Below are 18,103 nucleotides of genomic sequence, written 5' to 3'. Positions count from 1 at the left end.
ATTCTGCTAGCAGAGGCCTTTGATTTGAATTGTAACATCATCAGGGTCTTCAGTCTGACAGCCTTCACATTTTCCTATTTTATTTATTTATTTATTTATTTTATTTTTTCTTTCTTGAAAATGAGTCTCACTCTGTCGCCCAGGCTGGAGTGCAGTGGCATGATCTCCATTCACTGCATCCTCCGCCTCCTGGGTTCAAGAGATTCTCCTGCCTCAGCCTCCCAAGAAGCGGGGATTGCAGTCACCCGCCACCACACCCAGCTGATTTTTGTTTTTTTTGTAGAGATGGGATTTCGTCACGTTGGCCAGGCTCAAACGCCTGACCTCAAGTGCCCGCCTCAGCCTCCTAAAATGCTGGAATTACTGGCATGTGCCACCACGCCTGGCCTCCGATTTTAAACATACTACAAAACTACAATAATTAAGACTATGTGCTACTGGCATGATAGACAAATAGATGAATAGAATAGAATTGAGAGTCCAGAAATAAAACTATACATTTCTGGTTAACTGATTTTCTGTAAGGGTACCAAGACTTTTTAATGGGGAAAGAATAGTAGAACAACTGGATATCCACAGACAAAAGAATGAAGTTAGCCACCTACCTCACACTATGCAAAAAACACAACCAAACCAATCTCAAAACAGATCATAGGCCTGAAATGTAAGAACTAAAACTATACAATTCTTAGAATAATCTATTTATTTGTTTACTTATTTCCTCTTGTCACTTTTCTGTGAACATATTTATAACGGCTGCTGCGAAGGCATTGTGTGCTAAGTCCAGTATCTGAGCCTGTTCAAAAGCAATGTCTGTGGCTGCTCTTTCTTTTCCTGTGGATGGACCAGACTTTCCTTGTTGCTTGCATGTCATGATTTCTGTTGAAAAAATGTACTTTTAGGCCAAGTGCAGTGGCACATGCCTGTAATTCTAGCACTTTGGGAGGCCGAGGCAGGCAGATCACCTGAGGTCAGGAGTTCGAGACCAGCCTGGCCAACATGGTGAAACCCCGTCTCTAGTAAAAATACAAAAAAATTAGCCAGGCGTGGTGGCACATGCCTGTAATCCCAGCTACTTGGGAGGCTGAGGCAGAAGAATCGCTTGAACCTGGGAGGCGGAGGTTGCAGTGAGCCAAGATGGTGCCATTGCACTCCAGCCTGGGCAACAGAATGAGACCCCCCTCTCAATCAATCAATCAATCAATCAATCAAATTTACTTTTATCCGGTTTCATCCACGTTGCTGAGAATGACAGAATTTTGTTCCTTTTATGGCTGAACAATATTCCACTGTGTGTATATACCACATTTTCTTTACCCATTTATCCATTGATAGGCACTTAGATTGATCCAATATTTTGGCTATTGTGAATAGTACTGCAATAAACATGGGAGTGCATTTAAAAATATATACTTAAATGAACCTAATGTTTTTATTACAATGTACTTTTTTGTTTGTTTGTTTTCTGAGACAGAGTCCGTCTGTCACCCAGGCTGGAGTGCTGTGGCATGATCTTGGCACACTGCAACCTCTGCCTCCTGGGGTCAAGGGATTCTCCTGCCTCAGCCTCCCAAGTAACTGGGATTACAGGCGTGCACTACCACACTCAGCTAATTGTATTTGTAGTAGAGACAGGGTTCCACATATTGCCCAGGCTGGTCTCAAACTCCTGACCTTAGGTGATCTGCCCTCCTTGGCCTCTCAAAGTACTGGGATTACAGGCATGAGCCACCGTGCCTGGCCAAAATGTACATTTTAGATAATACATTGTAGGATGCCAGTCCTCTTTTAGGAGTCAATGTTGTTACTATTTGGTTGGTCATTTCTTTTTTTGTTGAGTGACTTGGCTGAATTAACTTTGTGAAGTGTATTTTCCTTGCAGTGTTTAGCCTAGAATGTCTGTTTTCTGTTTTGTTTTTTTTTCTTTTAAAAAAATCTAGCTACTGGGCCTGGTGGCTCGTGCTTGTAATCCCAGCACTTTCGGGGTTGAAGCAGCAGGATAGCTTAAGCCCAAGAGTTCAAGGTAGCAGAGAGCTATAATCATGTCATTGCACTCCAGCCTGGGTGACATAGCAATACCCCGTCTCAAAAAAAAAAAAAAAAAAAAATATATATATATATATATATATATACACATGTATTTTAGCTTGGCTCTCTAGGGGTCACCCCTGGTCAGCATAAATCATTTATGGTCAAAGTGACCATAAACCACTTATGGGTCAAAGTTCGTGCTCAAGTTCCAGATTTTTCTCTTTACTGGTAAATATGTGTGTGGCCTGCAGACTGGCTACTGCACTTCAGTGAGTTTATGTTTTTGTCCATGTTCAGTCAGGGAATATGCTTCCCCATTTGCTGTATGTGCCTTTAGGATAATTTACAGATTTGAAATGATTGGGTTCTTAGAATAAATCTTTCGGGCTGGGCACGGTGGCTCACACCTGTGATCCCAGCACTTTGGGAGGCCGAGGCGGGTGGATCACGAGGTCAGGAGTTCGAGACCAGCCTGGCCAGTATGGTGAAACCCTGTCTCTACTAAAAATACAAAAAATTAGCTGGGCATGGTGGTGTGCACCTGTAGTCCCAGCTACTCGGGAGGCTGAGGCAGGAGGATTGCTTAAACCTGGCAGGTAGAGTTTGCAGTGAGCAGAGATCACACCACTGCATTTCAGCCTGGGCAACAGAGTGAGACTCCATCTCAAAAGTAAATAAATAAATAAATTTTTCTAGTTAAATGGTTGTTTTGTTGGGGAATGGGTCTGCTGAGCTCCTTACACCACCATTCTGGGAATTGGTATTAAAATTATTTTAAATATCTTGTTCCTATGGTTCCCTCCCCTTTGTCATGTATTTATTATATTTGTCTTTCTCCTCTTTTCTCCCTGAAACAAGGTAACTAGTGGCTTGTCTTTTTTTTTTTTTTCCCCGAGACCGATTCTTGCTCTGTTGCCCAGGCTGGAGTGCAGTGTCCCAAACATGGCTCACTGCAACCTCTGCCTCTCAGGCTCAAGTGATCCAGCATGCCCAGCTAGGTTTTTTGGTGTGTGTGTGTATGTGTGTGTGTGTGTATGTGTGTGTGTGTTTTGTTTCATAGAGACAGGGTCTCTGGTCTTGAACTTCTGGGTTCAAGCAACTCTCCCACCTTGGCATCTCAAAGTGCTGAGATTGCAGGTGTGAGCCACTGTGCCAGGCTGTGTTTGTCTTTGTTAATAATGTCTCATTTTCGGCCGGGCGCGGTGGCTCAAGCCTGTAATCCCAGCACTTTGGGAGGCCGAGACGGGCGGATCACGAGATCAGGAGATCGAGACCATCCTGGCTAACACTGTGAAACCCCGTCTCTACTAAAAAATACAAAAAACTAGCCGGGCGACGCCTGTAGTCCCAGCTACTCGGGAGGCTGAGGCAGGAGAATGGCGTGAACCCAGGAGGCAGAGCTTGCAGTGAGCTGAGATCTGGCCACTGCACTCCAGCCTGGGCGACAGAGTGAGACTCCGTCTCAAAAAAAAAAATAATAATAATAATAATAATAATAATGTCTCATTTTCGCCGGGCATGGTGGCTCTCACGCCTGTAAAGCCAGTACTTTGGGAGGCCGAGGCAGATGGATCACGAGGTCAAGACATCCAGACCATCCTGACCTACATGGTGAAACCCCATCTCTACTAAAAATACAAAAAAAGTAGCTGGGTGTGGTGGCACCCACATGTAGTCCCAGCTACTCAGGAGGCTGAGGCAGGAGGATTGCTTGAATCCTGGAGGCAGATCTTGCAGTAAGCTGAGATTACACCACTGCACTCCAGCCTGGTGACAGACAGACTCTGTCTCAAAAAATAATAACAATGGTGTCTCATTTTATTACACTGTGCTCAGAGAATATTTGTATATTTCTACTTTTTTTAATGTACTGATGATTTCTTTGTGACCTAAGATATGATCATTTTTTGTAAATATTTTGTTTCTTTGGAAACATGGTGGTTTTTTTTCCAGAGCAATTTTTCTTAGTTGATGTGTGTTGAATTTTGTTTTCAGATTTTTTAAAATATCAGCTCTGTACGGATCTATTCATCTTCTTTCTATTCGTTTTTGTGGCATTGGATGGTTTACAAGATTCCTAGCTCAATAGCACACTGTAAGGTCAATATAGCAAAGTTCAGATGCTTTAGAAGCTTTTTATTTGTTTGTTTTGGTGTGGGGGTGGGTAGGGTTTTGTGTTCTCCCATTGCTTGGTTCTCTTTTGTCTTGTAGGACCCTCAATTTCTCCCTTCTGCATTTTCCCACTTCACTTAATGCCCACGGATGCTTCTGCCCCGTTTTAGCACCTCCCCCCACCTTTTTTTAAACCTCTCCCGCGGAATCAATGGACTTTAACAACCTCCCCTTTCTATCGCACACACTTGTGAGCCCCTTCCCTGAGGTCTGAGCTCTGACTTCCCAGGACGTCTTCTTGGTATTTTCAGATTTTAGAATGTCGCAGTCTTTCTGATGGTGGCTCTCGACCAACCCCAGCCCGGCCACTCCTGTCTCCCCTCCTTCCCCAGCTTTTCTTGGCACAAAGCCTCGTGCCTGGGAGAGGCGGCAGCGCACGATGGCGTGCGGGGATTTTGTCGCTTTCTTTTTATTTACAGTTACTTTGAAGTTTGGACCTTCTCTGCTTTCAAGTTATGCTGACACTGTGGTTTTGGCAGCGTTTTATTTTTTCTTTCTTGTTGCCTGGAGCTGTGTGGGGAGCGAAAGTTGGCGGATGGGGACCCAGGCAACCCCTTGGGCCTCAGGACCGGGAAGTACCCCGGGCTCACTTGTGACTTTTTAAGACGGAGTTCAGTTCGTCAGCGTTTTCTTATTTTCTAACACGCGCATTTGAGGTCATAAATTCCTCTCTAAGAATTACTAGTTGTGTCCTCCAACTTTGACAGACAATATTTTCTATCTTTCTTTTTGTTCTTCTTCTTCTTCTTTTTTTTTTTTTTGAGACGGAGTTATGCTCTGTTACCCAGGCTGCAGCAGTGGCGCGACGTCGGCTCACCGCAACCTCCCCCTTCCGGGTTCACGCCATTCTCCTACCTCAGCCGCCTGAGTAGTTGGGACTACAGGCACACACCAACCACCACACCCGGCTTTTTGTATTTTTAGTAGAAACGGGGTTCACTATGTCGGCCAGACTAGTCGCGAACTCCTGACCTTGTGATCCGCCTGCCTTGACTTCCCAAAGTACTGGGATTACGAGCGTGAGCCACCTCGCCCGGCTGCATTTGATTAATTTTTAGGAAGATGTTCTGTGCGTGCTTTTCTGCCTTTGTTGGGTGCAGTGCTACCTTATTTGTCCACTGGGTCAAATTTGTTCATCATATTCTTCCTATCTTTTATTGCTTTGCTAACTTTTTTGCCTTGCACGTGCCATCAGATCTGCAGTTACGTTTGTGATTTGTTTTTCCGTGTGGTTCTGTTGATTTTACACACACACACACACACACACACACACACACACACGGTTTGTTGCTTATTGACTTTATTTTTAGGAGTAAACCAATTACTATATATGTATTTTTTTCTTTACCTGGATTCTGGTTAGGTAATTATATACATTTTTTTTTCTTCCTTCCCTCCCACCCTTCTTTCTTTCTTCTCCTTCCTTTTTCCTTTTATTTTTCTTTTCCTTCCTGTTTCTTTTCCTTTATTTTCCCTCCCCTTCTTCCCCTTCTCTTCTTTCCCACAGGGTCTCCCTATGTTGCCCAGGCCAGCACTACGGGTGCACACCACCACATCCAGCTATATATTTTTAAAATCACTACGTAAACTCTCTTTCTTTCTAGTTATGCTTTTCGTCCAGAGGTTTTTTTTTTTGTTTTTTTTTTTTTTTTTGAGACAGGGTCTCACTCTGTCACCCAGCAGGCTGGAGTGCAGTGGTGCAATCTCGGCTCACCGCCACCTCTGCCTTTCAGACTCAAGCGATTCTCCTGCCACAGCCTCCTGAGTAGCTGGGACTACAGGCATTCGCCACTACCACCCACCTAATTTTTGTATTTTTAGTAGAAATGGGATTTCACCATGTTGGCCAGGCTGGTCTTGAACTCCCAATCTCAAATGATCTACCTGCCTCGGCCTCCCAAAGTGCTGGGATTATGGGTGTAAGCCACTGCGCCTGGCCTAAAGTTGGTTTTTTTTGCTTGTTTGTTTGTTTTTTGAGATAGAGTCTCACTCTGTCACCCAGGCTGGAGTGCAGTGGCGTGATCTCAGCTCACTGCAAGCTCCGCCTCCCGGGTTCACACCATTCTCCTGCCTCAGCCTCCCGAGTAGCTGGGACTACAGGCGTCCACCACCACGCCCAGCTAATTTTTTTTGTATTTTAGTAGAGACGGGATTTCACCGTGTTAGCCAGGATGGTCTCGATCTCCTGACCTCGTGATCCGCCTGTCTCGGCCTCCGAAAGTTCTGGGATTACAGGCGTGAGCCACTGCACCCGGCCCTAAAGTTGTTTTAATATACTAGTGTAGTTATCCCAGCTTTCTTTTAGTAATTGCATATTATTTTTTCTATCTTTATATTTTCAAAATTTTAATTAATTAATTTATGTTTTAGAGACAGGGTCTTGCTGTGTCACTCAGGCTAGGTAGAGTGGCAAGATAATAGCTCACTGCAACCTTGAACTCCTGGGCTCAAGTGATCCTCCCACCTCAGCCTCTTGAGTAGTTAGGACTGCAGCCATGTGCCACCATGCCAGGCTAGTTTATTTTTTGTAGAGATGGGGCCTTGATGCATTGCCCAGGTTAGTCTCCAACTTCTGAACTCAAATGATCCTCCTGTCTTGGCCTCCAAAAAGTGCTGAGATTATAGGCGTGAGCCAATGGACCTGGCCATATATATATATTTTTGAGCTGGCAGTATGTTATTCTGTTTTATGTGTATCCTTTTATATCCTTTTATGTGTATCCTTTATAGCATGCAATGTTAATGTGTGATTTTATAAATTAAATATACATTTACATGAATATAAATTTTATAAATAGTATATTAGTTAGCATAGAATAAATTTTGCTGTGATAATTGTAACAGGCAGAATAATGGACTCCCAAAGATGGCTACATTCCACTTCCCAGACCTGAGAATATGTTATCTCACATGGCAAAAAAGACTTTGCAGATGTGATTAAGTTAAGGATCTTTTTTGAGACCAAGTCTTGCTCTGTCGCCCAGGCTGGAGTGCAATGGCACAATCTCAGCTCACTGCAACCTCCACCCCCTAGGCTCAAGCAATTCTCCTGTCTCAGCCTCCCAAGTAGCTAGGATTACAGGCATGCACCACCTTGCCCTGCTAATTTTTGTATTTTTAGTAGAGGAGGGGTTTTGCCATGTTGACCAGGCTGGTCTTGAACTCCTGACCTCAGGTGATCTGCCCGCCTCTGCCTCCCACAGTGCTGGGATTACAGGGGTGAGCCATCTCTCCCAGCCAAGTTAAGGATCTTGAGATGGGGAGATTATCTGGGCAGATTGAAGAGCCCAATGAATCACGGGATTCTTAAAGGTGAAAGAGAGAGGCTGGGCGCAGTGGCTCATACTTGTAATCCCAGCACTCTGGGAGGCCAAGGCGGGTGAATCACGAGGTCAGGAGTTCGAGACCAGCCTGGCCAATATGGTGAAACCCCGTCTCTACTAAAAATACAAAAATTAGCTAGGCATGGTGGCACTTGCCTGTAGTCCCAGCTGCTTGGGAGGCTGAGTCGAGAGAATCGCTTGAACCCGGGAGGCAGAGGTTGCAGTGAGCTGAGATGGCACTCCAGCCTGGCTGACAGAGCAAGATTTTGTCTCAAAAAAAAAAAAGTGAAAGAGAGGCAGAAGAGGGGTCAGAGTCAGAAAGATTTGAAGACACCAAGTTATTGTCTTTGAAGAGGGAGAAAGGAAGTCACACTGGGGAGTTGGAAAAGGCAAGGAAATGGGTCCTAGAACTCCCAGAGCGAGGAATCCTGCTGCCACCTGGATTTGGGCCTAGTGATACCCATTTTGGACTTCTGACCTCTGGAACAGTAAAGTAATAAATAGGTGTTGTTTTAGTCCACTAACTTTATGATCATTTGGTAGAGCAACAAATAGAGATCCAGTACAATAATAACCCCTCAGTCTCAGTAGTTTTCTTTCTTTCTTTCTTTCTTTTTTGAGACGGAGTCTCGCTCTGTCGCCAGGGCTGGAGTGCGGTGGCTGGATCTCGGCTCACTGCAAGCTCCGCCTCCCGGGTTCATGCCCTTCTCCTGCCTCAGCCTCCTGAGTAGCTGGGACTACAGGTGCCCGCCACCTCGCCCGGCTAGTTTTTGTATTTTTTAGTAGAGACGGGGTTTCACCGTGTTAGCCAGGATGGTCTGGATCTCCTGACCTCGTGATCTGCCCGTCTCGGCCTCCCAAAGTGCTGGGATTACAGGCTTGAGCCACCGCGCCCGGCCCTCAGTGGTTTTCAAATACAAAAGTTTGTTTCTTGCCCATATTACATGCCCTTCACAGTTTGGCTTTGGCTCTGTCTCATGTCTTCTGTGTCCCAGAACCCTGGCAAGGGAGGCTGCCCCTACCAGGGGGACAGCAGGCTCAGGGCAGATGGAAAAGCACAATGGCAGAACCACATTGGGGCTTTGAAAGCATCAAAGAGGTGCTTTGATGCTCTGCTTCATGTCTTCTATATCCCAGAGCCCTCTCTTTTCAGGGTTCTGGGATACAGAAGACATGGAGCAGAGTGAAAGGCAAACTGTGGGCTGAGCGCCGTGGCTCATGTCTGTAATCCCACCACTTTCCGAGGCCGAGGCAGGCAGATCACTTGAGGTCAGGAGTTTGAGATCAACCTGGCCAACATGGTGAAACCCTGTCTCTACTAAAAATATAAAAATCAGCCAGGTGTGGTGGTGCTCACCTGTAATTCCAGCTACTCAGGAGGCTGAGGTGGGAAGATCACTTGAACCCGGGAGGCGGAGGTTGCAATGAGCTGAGATCATGGCACTGCGCTCCAGCCTGGGTGTCAGAGCAAGACTCTGTCTCAAAAACAAAACAAAACAAAAAAATAGCCAGGCGTAGTGGCACATGCCTGTAGTCCCAGCTACTCAGGAGGCTGAGGCAGGAGAGTTGCTTGAACCCTGGAGGCGGAAGTTGCAAAGAGCCAGGATTGTGCCGCTGCACTCTGGCCTGGAACAGAGCGAGACTCCGTCTCAAAAAAAAAAAAAAAAATTAAAAACAGATATTCTTCCCAGTGTGGGAGATCAGATCTCCAAGGGTGGCACTGAAGGAAATGAGCCTGGACACCCTCCCAAGGTTAAAGTGAGTAGCCCACTCCCAGGCTTCTTTTTGGTACCCCTTCCTGATCTCTAACCTTAATTATTGGGGGGAGAAGAGAATAGTTGAAAACATAGCTGGTCTAGGAGATTCATTCCGTTTCATGGAACGCCTTCTCTGTGCAGGCTGTGTCCAGGAACAGCCGTAGACCACATAGCCAGGCTACCCAGCGTGTGGGCCCAGCAGCCAGGCTGGAACTCTTATCTCCACTTACCAGCTGAGTGGCTGGCAGGAAGTTACTCAGCCTCTTGGTGAGCAACCCAAACTCTGTGTGTTAGTTGTTTGTTCATTGATAAAATTAGGCTTCTCATCATTCTCATCAACTTCATGGGCTTGCTGTGAGGAACACGTGAGCTGATGCCATCATAGCCTCCTCAGTAGGCAGCAGTAGGTGTTTAGGGAGCTGGCTATGGAGGCTGCCCTGTTCACTGCTTCCTTTCCAGGGGAGGCCGGCTTCAAATGCGTGCACACACACAAACAGGTGGCCTGATGCAGACCAGCTGGTCTAGAAAGGCCTTCACGGCCTCAGGGAGCCTGAGAGACGGCCTGGGGGAGACCATGAAACGCAGACCAGAGACCCAGAGATCCAGAGGCAACAAGAAACTGAGAGGCTCAGAGGCCCACTGAGACCCAGACCTCAGGGAGGCCAATAGATTCAGAGACACTCAGAGAGAGCCAGAGACTCTGCCCCAGCAAGGCACAATCAGTGAATCAAAACTCGCCCACCGGGCTCTCGCAGTCCAGGCCTCATTTCCCGGCTCAGCACCTTGGCGCTGCATTTGTCAAGAGGGGAACAGGGATCGTAGCTCCCTGCCCGTCCTATGGGGTCTCAGGCCCTGGGGTCCAGCTGGCCTGCCTTCACGTCTCTTATAGTTGATGAAGCTTTGGAGAAGCTTTCACCCTGGGGAGCCACAGCTGGGTGCTGACTGGGCTCACAGGCAGAGGGGCAGGCGGTGAAGGCCAAGCCCCGCCCCCCAGGAAGGCCCTGATTGGTGGATGGGCTGCTTCAGGCAGGGCCCCCCCCTCAGGCTATATAAGCGCACTCACCGGCATCACGGGCGTTATGCTCTAGGCAATTCCTGAGCTCGGGTAAGGCTCCCTGGAGGAGGAGGCTGGGCTACTTGTGCCCGCCGAGATGGAGATTGGCCTTGGGGTGGTGGACCGCACGTCCTCCTCAGCCCCGTGGTTGGCGTCACTCTCTCGGGAATGAGGGTGGGTTTAGGACAGGAGCTTGAAATCTTTGAAGTGGCCCCATCAACTTGCTCTAAATCCAGGTATTTCTCTAATTTCGTTCCTCCCTGAGGGCCTCAGTTTCCCCTCGGTGTAAGAAATCAGTGGCCCTTTCAACTCTGCTTTGGTGAGGGGTCGGGGGTGGTTGTGAGTTGGGTCCTGGAGGAGCAGTTAAACTCTTGGGTTTTTTTTCTTTTTTTGCCAGGCGCAGGGGCTCACGCCTGCAATCCCAGCACTTTGGGAGGTCAGGAGTGTGAGACCAGCCTGGCCAACACGGTGAAACCCCGTCTCTACCAAAAAATACAAAAAATTAGCCGGGTATGGTGGCGCATGCCTGTAATCCCAGCTACTCGGGAGGCTGAGGCTGGAGAATCACTTGAACCCGGGAGGCGGAGGTTGCAGTGAGCCGAGATCGTGCCACTGCACTCCAGCCTTGGCGACAGAGAGAGACTCTGTCTCAAAACACACAAACAAACAAATGAAACCCGAAAAACCTCTTGGGGTTTTGGAGACCAAAGACTTCACTTTTAACTGGCTGTGAGGCCTCAGCTTCCAGTTTCCTTGTTTAAAAATGGGTCCGAGTTAAACTTACCTCCTTACCAGGATGGAGTAAGATAAGGCCCTTAAGCACAGCTCCAGGCACTTAGGAAGCCCTCGGTGCTTGTTGCTGCTGTTACTCTGGCCTGTCCTGGGGTGCCAGGAGGAGGGCGGGGGTGCCTCAGCCCATAGCAACTCTTTGCTTCTTTTCTGACCTCCCCACTCCTATTGCATCCCAACTGCCCTCTGTTCTGAGCCCCCAAGTCTCTGCACCCACCCCTCCGCCATCCTGGCCCCTGTCACCACCCTCTTGATTTGTGGGCGTCATGGGGGTACATGCTAAGTCCTGAGCCTCCTTTCTCTACAGGTCAACCTGCCCCATCTCCATCTCCTATGAGATGAGTGACTCCCAAGACTCCACCACTTCCCCTGTAGTTACCACCCAGGTAGACCTGGGGGACTGCAGCTGGCAAGGTGGGGGCAAAGGGTTCCTCCGTTTTCACCAGCACCAGGAGGTCCAGGCCTTCCTCAGCCTTCTGGGTGAGTTTGGAGGGCTGGCACAGGAGGGACTGTGAGGCCAAGTGTGAAAGCAGACGTGAAGTGTGAGGTCTCACCTGCCTGTACAGACATCTGAGGCCTCTGATCCTCACCCTCTCAAGGTAACCCAGCTTAGGCAGGTAGGAGGGGAGTCCTCTCAGAAATTGGGTTCAGGGCCAGGCGCTGTGACTCATACCTATAATCCCAACACTTTGGGAGGCTGAGATGGGAGGATTACTTGAGGCCAGGAGTTCAAGACCAGCCTGGTCAACATAGTGAGACCTCATCTCTATTTACATTAAGAAAGAGAGAGAGAGAAAGAAGAGAGAGAGAGAAAGAGAGAGGGTTCAGTGGCGGCTTGGGCTTTGGAGCTTCTGATGCCATTCTTCTCCAGGGAGGCGGCGGTAACCTGCGTCCTCTCTTCTCTACCCTCAGAGGACAGTTTTGTCCAGGAATTCCTCTCCAAAGACCCCTGCTTCCAGATTTCAGATAAGGTGAGGAAGCACAGGCTGGGGGTCTCTTGAGGTTCAGGTTGAGTTGGTGGGAATTGGGTGCCCTGGTCTGGTAGGGAGAGCCACTCCCCTTCCACCATTACCAGTTCATCTTTGCATACCCCTTCCCACCATTTTACTGACTTTCTTTCCCTGCAGCAAAACCTCCTTGGGTGCAAATGAACCTGGGTGCAAGCCCCTCCTCCTCAGAGGATAACTAACCCCCCGACCCTGATCTGTCTCTGCAGTATCTCCTGGCCATGGTGCTGGTCTACTTCCAGCGCGCCCACCTGAAGCTCAGCGAGTACACCCACAGCAGCCTGTTCTTGGCCCTGTGAGTGGCGGGGGCAGGCAGTGGAGGCATTTGCTGGAGGTGTCAGATGGGACAGGGCAGATGTGTGGCCTCTGCTCCCTGACCCTGTGCCTCTGTGGCTAGGTACCTTGCAAACGACATGGAGGAGGACCTGGAGGGGCCCAAATGTGAGATTTTTCCGTGGGCCCTGGGAAAAGATTGGTGTTTACAAGTGGGGAAATTCCTGCACCAGAGGGATAAACTTTGGGCACGGATGGGTTTCCGGGCTGTTGTGAGCCGCCAGTGCTGTGAGGAGGTGAGGTTGTGGAGGCAGCCTGGGGTGTGGGGAAGGCAGGGGTTCCCACCCCATTTACTGTCCACTCTGCTCCTCCCAGGTCATGGCAAAGGAGCCATTCCACTGGGCTTGGACTCGGGACCGGCGCCCCCACCATGGTGGCGTTCAGAGGGTCTGTCCACAGGTCCCTGTTCACCTTCCCCGGGGTCCTGGCCTCTCGCCGCCCCACTGTTCCCGCTGTGGCTTGCCCCAGCACTGCAGCCGCCACCAGCTTAAGCCTGTGTCATCCAAGTGCCCTTCTCTGACCTCGGAGTGTCATCGCCCTCCTTCCCAAAATTATCTCTCAAGGGTCAAAAATGCCTGGGGTGGGGACTTTCTCATCGTCTTGCCCCCCGAGATGCAACTGGAACCAGGCACCTACTCCCTCCGCAGTGAGTGCAGGATGGGATAGCAGCTGCAGGGCTGGTGTGGGAGCTTGGGAGGCAAGAGTGAGGACCAACAGTATGAGAGGGAGTGCTGTGGGCCTGGAATCGACATGCTGCCCTTCCTGTGTGAGCTTGGCAGATTTCCTGTCTGAGCCTCACTCTTTCCTCTCCGCAGTCTTCCCAAAGCCTCCGGCACGCCCTGGGCACTGAAGCTCTGCAGGGTGAAGAACAGCACGCCTGCTGGCCCACTGACTGACACACCATTGGCTGTGCTCCCACCCCTGCCCCTTCCTCCCAGCCTGCAGCTTGTGCCCACTCTAGTCCTGGTCCCCTCTAATAAATTCATGTCCACAGGACACCAACTGTGCTTAGGTCCTGGCCTGGTTCCTTGACCCAGGGTTGGGGTAGGGAGGAGGTGTCTACCAGGGTTACACCATGTGAGCACAGGCTTTGTAATAGCTTGGCCCCTTCCCATTGGTGGCCAGTTATTCTGAGCCTCAGTTTCCTCTCTGTGCTATCCATGCCTATGGATGATGAGATCTACACAGTCTAGATGGGATTAAATGAGATGAGGTATCTGCAGCCCTTAGAAGAGGGCCAGGGAGCCGAGCCCGGTGGCTCACACCTGTAATCCCAGCACTTTGGGAGGCTGAGCCGGGTGGATCACTTGAGGTCAGGAGTTCAAAACCAGCTTGGCCAACATGGTGAAATCCCTTCTCTACTAAAAATACAGAAATTAGCCAGGCGTGGTGGTGGGTGCCTGTAGTCCCAGCTACTTGGGACACCAAGGTGGAAGAATTGCTTGAACTGGGGAGGCGGAGGTTACAGCAAGTTGAGATCATGCCACTGAGCTCCAGTATGGTGACAGAGTGAGGCTCTGTCTCAAAAAAAAGAAAAAAAGAAAAAAAAAGGTGGGGTGGGGGCCAGAAACATATTGGGAAACAAAATTTGAATGGAAAACTGCTCTTTATTTAGTCTAGAAATGCCTTCAGGGCCAGGTTTACTTAGGAATAAGACTTGATCACTTCCTTGAGCTGCAATCAAATATAATATTGTAATTATAATAGCCCCCTCTACCCCAAGAGACATGAGGACTCAAAAGGGTTAATTTCTTTCTTTCTTTTTCTGTTTTTTTTGAGACTGAGTCTCGCTCTGTCGCCCAGGCTGGAGTGCAGTGGTGGGATCTCGGCTCGCTGTAACCTCTGCTTCCCGGGTTCAAGTGATTCTCTTGCCTCAGCCTCCTGAGTAGCTGGGATTATAGGTGACCACCACTGCACCTGGCTAATTTTTTTGTATTTTTAGTAGAGATGGGGTTTCACCATGTTGGCCAGGCTGGTCTCGAACTCCTGACCTCATGATTCACCCACCTCGGCCTCCCAAAGTGCTGGGATCACAGGCGTGAGCCACCATGCACAGCCCAAAAAGGGTTCATTTCTTAATGGAGGAGATAGGAAGGCTTCCCAGAGGAAATGGCAATCAGACTGCACCTGGATATTCATGGAAGGACAGTCTAGAGTAGTGATTATGGCTTGGTCTTTGGAGCCAGCTTTTTAAATTCAAATTCCAGGTCTCTGTGTTAGCTTGGCATGTTATTTAATCTCCCTGTGCCTTCATTGACTCATCTGTAAAATGGGTTATTCTGAGATGTGAATAGGTTAATCCCATGGAAGGGTTTAGAACAATGTCTGGCATGAACAAGTGTGAACCCTGGGTGTTCCAGTGGAGGAAACTGCCTAGAGAAAGGCTGGTGAGGAGGGTGTTTAGGGGGTGAAGATGGAGAAGGGTAGCAGAGGATAGACAGAGTTAAGAAAGCCTGGAGACTGAGGACATTAGAAGCCAAGACAACAGGCCGGGCGCGGTGGCTCAAGCCTGTAATCCCAGCACTTTGGGAGGCCGAGACGGGCGGATCACGAGGTCAGGAGATCGAGACCATCCTGGCTAACATGGTGAAACCCCGTCTCTACTAAAAATACAGAAAACTAGCCGGGCGAGGTGGCGGGCGCCTGTAGTCCCAGCTACTTGGGAGGCTGAGGCAGGAGAATGGCGTGAACCGGGAGGCGGAGCTTGCAGTGAGCCGAGATTGCGCCACTGCACTCCAGCCTGGGCGACAGAGCGAGACTCCGCCTCAAAAAAAAAAAAAAAAAAAAAAAAAAGAAGCCAAGACAAGGACTAAAAAGTATTTTTAATATGTTTTTCCAATAGATAATATATTCACATGAACTTTTTTTTTTTTTTTTTTTTTTGAGACGGAGTCTTGCTCTGCCACCCAGGCTGGAGTGCAGTGGCCGGATCTCAGCTCACTGCAAGCTCCGCCTCCCGGGTTTATGCCATTCTCCTGCCTCAGCCTCCCAAGTAGCTGGGACTACAGGCGCCGCCTCGTCGCCTGGCTAGTTTTTTGTATTTTTAAGTAGAGACGGGGTTTCACCGTATTAGCCAGGATGGTCTCGATCTCCTGACCTCGTGATCCGCCCGTCTCGGCCTCCCAAAGTGCTGGGATTACAGGCTTGAGCCACCGCGCCCGACCACATGAACATTTTAAACCAAGAGCCACCCTCCTACCCCTGACTTCAGCTGCCTGGTTCTCTGCCCTGAAATCAACGAAAGCAATAGTTTCTCCTGTCCTTCCAGAGAAAGAGTCTAAACTTATAGAAGCCCATGTGATATAATAAAAATTTTTAAAAATATATAGATGGCTGGGCGTGGTGGCTCACACCTGTAATCCCAGAACTTTGGGAGGCCAAGGTGGGAGGATCACTGGAGCCCAGGAGTTCGAGACCAGCCTGGGCAACATAGTGAGACCTCATCTCTGCCAAAAAATTTAAAAATTAGCTGGGTGTGGTGGTGCATGCCTGTAGTCTCAGCTACTTGGGAGGCTGGGGTGGGAGAATCACTTGACTCCAGGAGTTGGAGGCTGCAGTGAGCTATGATCGCACCAGGGCACTCCAGCATGGGCGACGGAGCGAGAGCCAGTCTCAAAATACATATGTATGTATATTTGGTTCCTGACAGAGCTCCTGAAACCCTTGTAATTTTCTTTTTTTCTCGCTCTGTCACCCAGGCTGGAGTGCAGCAGAGGGATCTCGGCTCACTGCAAGCTCTGCCTTCCGGGTTCACGCCATTCTCCTGCCTCAGCTCAGCCTGTAGCTGGGACTACAGACGCCCACCACCACGCCCACCTCATTTTTTGTATTTTTAATAGAGACGGGCTTCCACCGTGTTAGCCAGGATGGTCTCGATCTCCTGACCTCGTGATCCGCCCGCCTCGGCCTCCCAAAGTGCTGGATTACAGGCGTGAGCCACCGCGCCTGGTCATCTTTTTTTTTTTTTTTTTTTTTTGAGATGGGTCTCACTTTGTCACCCAGGCTGGAGTGTAGTGGTGTGATCTTGGCTCACTGCAGCCTCAACCTCCTGGGCTCAAGACATTCTCCCACCTCAGCCACACAAATAGCTAGGACCACAGGTGTGCACCACCACGCCCTGCTAAATTTTGTATATTTTGTAGAAAGGGGATTTTGCCATGTTGCCCTGACTGGTCTTGAACTCCTGAGCTGAAGGGATCCCCCCACTTTGGCCTCTGAAAGTGCTGGGATTACAGGCATGAGGCACCACTCCCGGACTTGTGTTCTTGTTTATGGATGTACCATAAAGTAACTCATTGCCTACTGATCAATATTTAAGTTGTTTCTAGGATTCTGGTAATCCTATGGTGTGAGACTTTTTTTTTTCCTCCAGACGGAGTCTTGTTCTGTTGTCCAGGCTGGAGTGCAATGGCACGATCTCAGCTCACTGCAACCTCCATCTCCTGGGTTCAAGCTATTCTCCTGCCTCAGCCTCCTGAGTAGCTGGGATTACAGGCACAGACACATGCCACCATGCCCGGCTAATTTTTTGTATTTTTTTTTTTGAGATGGTGTCTCGCTCTATCGCCCAGGCTGGAGTGCAGTGGCCGGATCTCAGCTCACTGCAAGCTCCGCCTCCCGGGTTTACGCCATTCTCCTGCCTCAGCCTCCCGAGTAGCTGGGACTATAGGCGCCCCCCACCTCGCCTGGCTAGTTTTTTGTATTTTTTAGTACAGACGGCGTTTCACCATGTTAGGCAGGATGGTCTCAATCTCCTGACCTCGTGATCCGCCTGTTTCGGCCTCCCAAACTGCTGGGATTACAGGCTTCAGCCACCGCGCCCGGTCAATTTTTTGTATTTTTAGTAGAGATGGGGTTTCACCATGTTGGCCAGGCTGGTCTTGAACTTCTGACCTCAGATGATCTGCCCACCTCCGGCTCCCAAAATGGTGGGATTATAAGCGTGAGCCACCGCACCCAGCTGGTGTGTGACTTTGTAAGGATACCATTATTCAAATGTAAGAAGGTATCTAGGCCGGGCGCGGTGGCTCAAGCCTGTAATCCCAGCACTTTGGGAGGCCGAGGCGGGCGGATCACAAGGTCAGGAGATCGAGACTATCCTGGCTAACACGGTGAAACCATCTCTACTAAAAAGTACAAAAAACTAGCCGGGCGAGGTGGTGGGCGCCTGTAGTCCCAGCTACTCGGGAGGCTGAGGCGGGAGAATGGCGTGAACCCGGGAGGCGGAGCTTGCAGTGAGCTGAGATCCGGCCACTGCACTCCAGCTTGGGCGACGGAGCGAGACTCCGTCTCAAAAAAAAAAAAAAAAGGTATCTAAAGAGTGAATTCTGAGAAGAATTGCTGAGCCTAAGGGCCCAGTCAAAATTGTCATTTTGGTGATTTTTGCCAAATGTCCTTCTGTAGAGGCTATGCCCACTCACCAGCTTCCCTGCACACAGTGCACGACGAGGTTTGTTTTCCAGAACACAGGTCCACCAGCGGGGTGCCAGACTTTTATCTTTGCCAAACTGCTAAGTGGGAAACAGTCTCTTGGTGAATCTTTTTTTTTTTTTTGAGACAAGAGTCTCGCTCTGTCGCCCAGGCTGGAGTGCAGTGGCCGGATCTAGGCTCACTGCAAGCTCCGCCTCCCGGGTTTAC

At 49.3% G+C, this 18,103-nt stretch overlaps 1 protein-coding gene across 5 annotated transcripts in view; it reads left to right on the top strand.

Moving 5' to 3' along the window:
• The window catches only part of SPDYC (speedy/RINGO cell cycle regulator family member C), a 41,660-nt gene extending 28,187 nt beyond the window's left edge, over positions 1–13,473 (top strand). For 2 of the 5 annotated variants that reach the window (XM_033206974.1, XM_033206973.1), the window contains 6 exons: positions 11,434–11,606; positions 12,039–12,097; positions 12,343–12,428; positions 12,531–12,702; positions 12,782–13,112; positions 13,282–13,473. In XM_033206974.1, coding sequence (XP_033062865.1) covers positions 11,465–11,606; positions 12,039–12,097; positions 12,343–12,428; positions 12,531–12,702; positions 12,782–13,112; positions 13,282–13,316 — 825 coding nt within the window. In that variant the 5' untranslated portion in view covers positions 11,434–11,464 and the 3' untranslated portion in view covers positions 13,317–13,473. Of the gene's footprint in view, positions 1–9,424; positions 9,551–9,595; positions 10,574–11,433; positions 11,607–12,038; positions 12,098–12,342; positions 12,429–12,530; positions 12,703–12,781; positions 13,113–13,281 lie in introns of those variants that run through there. The other 3 variants (XM_033206972.1, XM_033206971.1, XM_033206975.1) reach the window with 3 other exon arrangements.
• The last annotated feature ends 4,630 nt before the right edge of the window (positions 13,474–18,103 follow it).

The sequence above is a fragment of the Trachypithecus francoisi genome, unplaced genomic scaffold (genome assembly GCF_009764315.1).
Source record: "Trachypithecus francoisi isolate TF-2019V2 unplaced genomic scaffold, Tfra_2.0 Lachesis_group8, whole genome shotgun sequence".
In the NCBI taxonomy this organism is placed as follows: domain Eukaryota; kingdom Metazoa; phylum Chordata; class Mammalia; order Primates; family Cercopithecidae; genus Trachypithecus; species Trachypithecus francoisi.
The sequence above is the reverse complement of the archived record's forward strand: the minus strand, read 5'-3'. Positions and strand labels throughout refer to the sequence as shown.